The sequence below is a fragment of the Lottia gigantea genome (assembly GCF_000327385.1).
Source record: "Lottia gigantea unplaced genomic scaffold LOTGIsca_46, whole genome shotgun sequence".
Taxonomy (NCBI): domain Eukaryota; kingdom Metazoa; phylum Mollusca; class Gastropoda; family Lottiidae; genus Lottia; species Lottia gigantea.
The window spans coordinates 456577-463932 of record NW_008709614.1 but is presented as its reverse complement, the minus strand read 5'-3'; the positions used below and the strand labels follow the sequence as shown (position 1 = coordinate 463932).

Sequence of the window (7356 nt, the reverse complement as noted above, 5' to 3'; positions counted from 1 at the left end):
GATAAAATAATGTTGAAAATCAGATACATTGACAGTACACATTTTCTGAGTTAATGATACTTGTTGTCCAAGTTTAAGTCAATATTTATTGAATTACGCCCAAAGTTCAAACAGTTATTGTCACATTTTTATTGGCTTATATTGATATCAATATCCTGATCCAAAATTGATCTCGTTTTGTTGGGAGAATTTGAGATTATGGTGTTAGTACAAGATCTGTTACATGCCAAAATTCCCTCAAAAGGCAGATTGTGTTACAAGATCAATGTATGAGACCATGAGGTTCATCATCTATTGCATTAAACTATCTTACAATGAGAGGCAACAGTTACTTGATGAAATAACCTTAAATATATACGTCCACATTTCATTAAGTCAATGATATGAAAGAATTCAGATATATGATGATTAAAAGTGATGGTAAAATACTAAAAAAATATGGGTTGTCTTAGTATAATACATCTCAAAAAATATAAACTGATTAATTAATTAATATAATTCATTTTACCAAATTTTGCTGTTCATAATGAATGGTTAGATTTTGTATAGTGTTTGTTTAAGTGTTATTTATATTGTACATTTCAATATTACCATGTATGGCGTTTGATTTGCAATAAAGGGATCATTACATTATGTTACAACTATCTAATATACCTAAAGCAAGAAATGATTTCAGTAGATAGCAATGTGTAAAAAGTGATAAGACATGTCATTATGAAATGGCTTCTGCATCATAAATTCTCTCCAGGGAAAATAGTCATGCACAAAGATTACTACTTCCCAAAACTATAATAAATTCTATATCTGAACGTATATGTCTTGCCTCTAAAGATGTAAAACCTCAGTCTATCCCGGTTTGAATTAAGATTTATTTTAAGTAATCAACCTCACAAAGAAAGTTAAAAGAGATAACATATTGATGAATATTTTAATAGATTAGATCTTACAGTTTCTGTTGGTGAAATGAAATATTAATGAAATCATATGAGGGTATTGCTCAACTGTCAAATATAAGGTGCTTGAGATGTGAACTTACTGTACTTATGGTCAATATGTGTAAAGTTTGCAAGGAAATAATCATATATTGGCTTGTGTTAGTTGCCATACCTCTAACTTAGCATTTGGTAGCCGCTGTGGCTCAGTGAGTTAGACGCTTGCTCGCTAACCTGAAGGTCTAGGGTTTAATCCCGGCATAGGTCGAGATAATACCTTCGGAAAAGCGTCTAGTCATTCTGATGGGACAATAAACCGAGGCCCTGTGTGCTACAGACTGTGCACGTTAAAGGCTAATGCCGCTGTCCTGGCAAAAATTTGCCTCATTGCACCCTGCATGGCGTTGCCCGTCTTCATTAGACCACATGGTGCAGAAAAGTAGGACATAAAAATCCATTCATTTCATTTCATTTCTAAATTAGCATTTGATTTTTTGAGAAGAAAGGAAGAATGTAAAAATAGATTAATATTGATCTTCAAGATAAGAATGAAACTGGATATGATATTTTCTCTCTCTCTTAATTAATATGATAATAAATGTAAATTACATATATTAATATCATTAAACCCTATGTAAATTACATATATTAATATCATTAAATCCTATGTCACTTTGACCTTTAATATTAAGATTGGAATTATTGCCAAGGGACACATCATTATTCTCTTTCTGTTCTGTCAACCTTAGTTACCAATTATAACACTTCAAATTACCTAAAAAAAAAGGCAGTCTTTATAGAGATTATTCAAACTCTCTGAAGAAAGACACTTGCCAAGCAAAGCGCTTTAAGTAAGATTTTAATCTGAAATTTACATTAGTGGTAATAGTTCCGAATTTTCTTTGTTTTTATTGAGTTGTAAAAACTGAATATGAGTCAACAAAAATTGTAGGTATTAACAGGTAAAATAAAAAAACTTAAGCAGTCTAATCAGAAATAACTGTAACAGGTAGAGCAAAACCTTAAAGCTGTTCAGTAGTTTAGATGTTAAAAATCATAGTATGATATGAAATTGTAATACTGTTCATCAACAGTTAGTATAAATGGAAATTTGCTGTGTTGATTGAAAAATAATGACTGCAGGAAATATCGAGTGAATTGTATGATTTATTTCCTGATTACATTATATTCTGGAATATTCTAGTAGATATTTTGATTTGTACTTTTTCCCCGAGTGTCTTTAAATGCTTTGTATGGATTGATCTATACTTATATCATACACTATTGATATTATCCTAAAGATGTTTTATCTTGTATCTTGTCAATGTTCAGAAATTTATTTTCAATTATTAATACATGTATAATTACAGGTTGTTCTGTCATGCTTACAGGTTGTTCTGTCATGCCACTTGCTTGCCACTATAATGTTTTACTTTATTCAGAAGTTAATCAGGCTTGCAATTCCTGGATAAAACCATAATTCTTGACATATTGAGACAAAATGTAAGGATACTTTCACAGTGCTGCAAATTCAGGTTGAAATAGCTGGCTTTTCAACCATTACTAGCAACTGGCATCATATTTGAGAATTTCACCAATTGCTTTATTTAATTTTATTTAAAGTAGGCTACACAAATTATTCTAGTTATTAAATATAATGTATTTCATGATCTTTCAGGTTGATTATAATTCAGTAATTAAAATTTAATTTAAACCTCCAACTCTCAGATTAGACAGATTTTTTACTTTTTACACCTATCTTGTTATATGTCTTAAGTGTTGAAGGAAGACTATTTTCAACTGAAAATTTATTTGTAATGTTCAAACTGATAGTATGCCAAATGTGGTCAATGATATTGTAAAGTATTTCTTATAATTATGAAATATAAGTTCACACAACACTATCAGGTGTCTCAAAAACGTTCCAAGGTTCGATTGGTAGTACCTCAGCTGTTTAACTGATCTCATTCGATATTCTCAGATATACTTCTAGATGTTGTTGTCTAACCCTGAAAATATATGAAAGTCATCGAATAAAAATTATACAAGTACTGCCTTGAACAAAATAGCATGTCAGAAATGCAACACTTACATATTTTAAGAGAAAAGCCAGGTCAAATAATATTCTATTGGCCAGCCTTTCTCTTTCTCAGGCTTTCTAACTGGTAAAATAATAATTACAGGTTATACAGGAGACATAATAAACATGTTATCCCCCTCCCCCCCCCAGATATTAAATTTAAAGAATGTCCTCCCTCAAGATATTATATATGAAATAGATTATTTTATGTAAATGATTAACTATTTATATTATAGAAGGTAAAGATGAGAAGAGAATTTGTAGATGGTATAACACACCAGGAGAATGTTGGAGAGGTGATAGATGTGAATATTTACATATTAAAAAAACTGATGGTAAGTTAGCTGTTTTCTTTACTTATATCATTAATCATAATATTAGTACAAACAACAAAATGTGTCAGTTAGCTCCTCTGCATTATAATGTTATGGCAAAAATGCAAACTTAGGTCATAAGTGAAAATCATAAGAGAACATAATTTATATAGTCTTTCTGATCGGTTCAGGGGGTGGCTCATTGAGTATGGTACTTCCTTGTTAACCATTAGGTCATGGGTTCAATCCCCTGTTGGGAAAAGATTATCAAGATTCAATCCATCTTCAAGGAGTAGCACCTAGTGCGCTATATTAGGAGGCATGATAAAGTATCCAGGAAAAGACTAAGACTGGTGTATATTGATAGTATTAGTATGGTATTACATTTTGTTATATTCAATTTGTCAATAATTTGTTTTATCCTTGTAAGAATCACCTGATTTAAATCAATGATATTTTTAAATCTGACCTATGTAATTTCTGGGAATCTATATATTTAACTATTAAATTCAAACTAGTGTATATATATTATTCTCAATGCCTTATATAAACTTTCTCTTCATTATACAGTCAATGATTTTATTAATTTTTATCATTTGTTTTTTTGATTTAAATCAAAGATTTTTAAAAAATATAAATTTACACTTCTGACTAATGTAAATTCAGTATGCATACTGTAGAAAAATTGTCAGTTTTTAAAGAAAAAAAGAAATGTACAGGCATTAGTCCGTCCAGATTCACTATTAGTCAGCATACTTGTTGATTTTGAATTATTTTTGCTGCTGCCCACTTATTATAAAATCCACAAAATCATTTAAGGCAGATGCAGATGATGGATTCTAGTGTGAATTTTGTCACATGACAAAAGGGTAAAAAATCAAAAAGATTTTTTTTTTTACTTCATTTTTTTTTTCATATGTTTAATTGCTGAAAAATGTTCCTTATATAGGATTGATGAAGAAAATGCTGGCATTTGATTGCTTATTGATATACATACAGAACAGTGAAATAGATTACAAGTTGCTGAAAATGATTTAAACTGATGATTTATCTCAACAACTGATCAAAATTCCGTTTTTTTTTTACTTCTTATGTTCAATTTCTACCTATGTACAATCTAGGCAACTCATTCAGAAACATTGATGTATTGTAATAGATAAACCCATCTGTTATTTGATTATAACAATAATTATAACCTATGATGTAGTTATTAGAATACAAATTTATTATGTTGTAGTATTAACCCAAGATAAAGAGGCAGTATTTGTCTGGGATGAAGACCAATCTGAAATATTACCAGAAGTTGATACATTAGTTGTGGTTGTTGTGTCTACTATAATTAGTCCTAGACATTTTTATGTATTATTACCTTATGGTAAAACAACTTTAGATTACCTACAATCTCAGAAAGGTAATGATTTACTTACTCTTAGTTTGTAGCATCGACATATTAGTCTGGTTGATTAACAAATGTTTTGGTTTCAAACATTTTGTGCTTGTGAAAAGGTATTGCATAAATTTAGATTTCAGTCTTTAGATAATTCATTTGATTTGTTGTTTTTTCAAGATGCCTTCATAAAAAATAATAATAAAAATAAAGTATGTCTGTGTTTAAGCAGCTTTACCTTGAAGGCATTTTTTAGATGAATAATTAGTAACGTATGATTTGATAATCAATACTCTTTCTAATGATAAGTATTTTATTTTGCATCAGTTCACATGGTAGATTAAGAATAAATTCCATAATATAAAGAACGAAATAAAAAAATTTGGCTTCAAAATTGTGTGTTTTTATGATTTGTATATTTCTAATCTTGTTTCCAACAGCAACTGTGACATTGGTTTGTTTACTTGTATTTATGTTTTAATATTGTTAACTCATAGAATTTGGTGCAATTGATGTTCAATTTTTAGTGAAATATGACAACCTAATTCAAGGGTTGGCTTGTGTGAGATATCTCAATCAGATTGAAACAAATCCTTGCTTTCAACGATTACACTCATAGTCATAAGAACTGTAACTGTAGTTGTGTTTGTTATCATATTGTCAATTCTTTTTTCTTTTTTTTTTTCTTTTTTTTTGCATTGTTTTGCAAATGACTATTTTTATTTTTTTTTCTTTTTTATTTTTTTTTTTTTGTCTACTTCTGGTCAGCCAAAACAGGCCTTTTACTTTAAGAAAGGGAATAGGATTTACAATTTATAAAATTTTGATATTTTGACCATTTACATGCATAATCTTGGTCTTTAGAAGGTCAAAGGTTATTGATCTACGATGTCCATTCATACTTTTATCTTTGATATCTGACATATATTTTCGCTTTTACAAACGTCCCAAAACAGCAATTTTCAACACTTTAAAGGCTTATATTCTCTTTTATTTGACCTCTGTTGACCTCTGGGCCGAAACACAAATTATTGTACCTTTCCAAAAATATTTTCATTTTTGTTGTGCGAATTGAACTTTTAACTTTACAGCTATTTGAAAATTCGACTTTTTACTACCGAATGTTAACACCTTTTAGTACCGAATGGTATCAAATTCATGCGTCTTTTCACTACCAAACGGTAAACGGTTTAAACGATTTTTTCTACTATTGAACGTTTACATGCTTTTCTTTCCGGTAAGAAATCCCATTGTGACTTTAAAATGCAACGTGTTATTGATGTATCAGGTTGGATGCGCACTGCTTCGGTAAGGTTATAACGGTTCAAGTTTGTTTTTTTTTTCGAAATTTCCACAGGGCACACAGCCTAGGCTTCAATAGCTACATCAACATTTCTACATGTGTAAACCTTCTGCAGTGGCAATGTTGTTAATGAATATGAATTGGAACATTTTTGCAAAACCGTAAGTGCCACAGTGCAACATATGCAAAAACTCGTAAATTGCCTCTAGAAGGCGCATTTTTGCATCGATTTTCTTCGGGTTTTCATTTTTAAAATCTGACTGTAATTTCTGATCAGATAGCACTTGAAAAATTATGAAATTCGAAAATTTGTCGCAAACTTTTTTCGATTGAATTTTGCAATTTTTTTGCAACTTTTTTGTTTTTGCATCGATTGATCTGAAATTTAAAATGCAAAGAGACATCAATAAAGTCAATGATATGATACAGTCAGAGTTTTGACGTCACTTCCGGTTTTGAAGGTGGAATCAATTGAAAGTACAATCTACTTCCGGTCGAATAACTTCCGGTGTAAATGAAATAGGTCAACAGAATTTATGCAGGTCGTAAGTAAATGGTAATACAAAAAAACGAAGAATATAAAATCCAGACCGGAAGTGATACTTTGGCCGCCATCTTGATTTTCTAATTTTCTTAAAATCGAAATAAGTCCTTAGGGATAAACTAAATCTGCATGGATTCAATGTAATCTGCTGTCTAATGTTCACAAAATGTTGCGAGCCGATTTTTGAATTTTCGCAACTTCTGGTTGAATTTTAAAGTTTATAAGCTTATTTCTTGTGACCTTGACCTTTGATGACCTTGACCTTCATAGGGTCAAAGGTCATTGATCTTGGCTATCATTTGTTACTTTGACCTTTGACCTCCGACATGTACTTTTTGGTTTTATAGCTATCCGTAAAATGCCAAATTCGCAACTTTGGACTGTTCTAGCACGTGACCTAATTAACCTAGAGGGTTAATTTTTTCGGTTTCCTAATGTGCTTTTCATGCACTTTACACAGATATAGAAAAAATTGCTTTTTTAAAGCAAAATTGAAATTCGTGATTTTTTCAAATTTGAGTTTTGTTTTACCATATTTATGTCTTTTTGAGCTTGGTGTATGTATATCTTATGATCTATTTGATGTAGAACCTTGATATTTGGAATACAATTAGACACTTTGAATATGAATTCACCTATCACAAAAAAATTGGGGTGGGCATGGCACATCCGGGTTGAATTACTAATTGTTTACATTTTGGGGCTGGGGCATAACTCACAAAGGATACGTTTGTTAAAAAAGGGACTTTGCACACAATTACCTCATCCTTTTGGCCAGTTTGTGTAACAGCTCAGT

The 7356-nt window shown here is 30.4% G+C and overlaps 1 protein-coding gene across 1 annotated transcript in view; it reads left to right on the top strand.

Moving 5' to 3' along the window:
- Positions 1-3002: 3002 nt before the first annotated feature.
- LOTGIDRAFT_164571 (hypothetical protein) overlaps positions 3003-7356 on the top strand; it is a gene marked incomplete at both ends in the record, with an annotated part of 5511 nt that continues 1157 nt past the window's right edge. Inside the window, 4 exons of the mRNA XM_009061105.1 lie at positions 3003-3045; positions 3249-3347; positions 4564-4737; positions 4894-4925. Coding sequence (XP_009059353.1) covers positions 3003-3045; positions 3249-3347; positions 4564-4737; positions 4894-4925 — 348 coding nt within the window. The remainder of the gene's footprint in view (positions 3046-3248; positions 3348-4563; positions 4738-4893; positions 4926-7356) is intronic.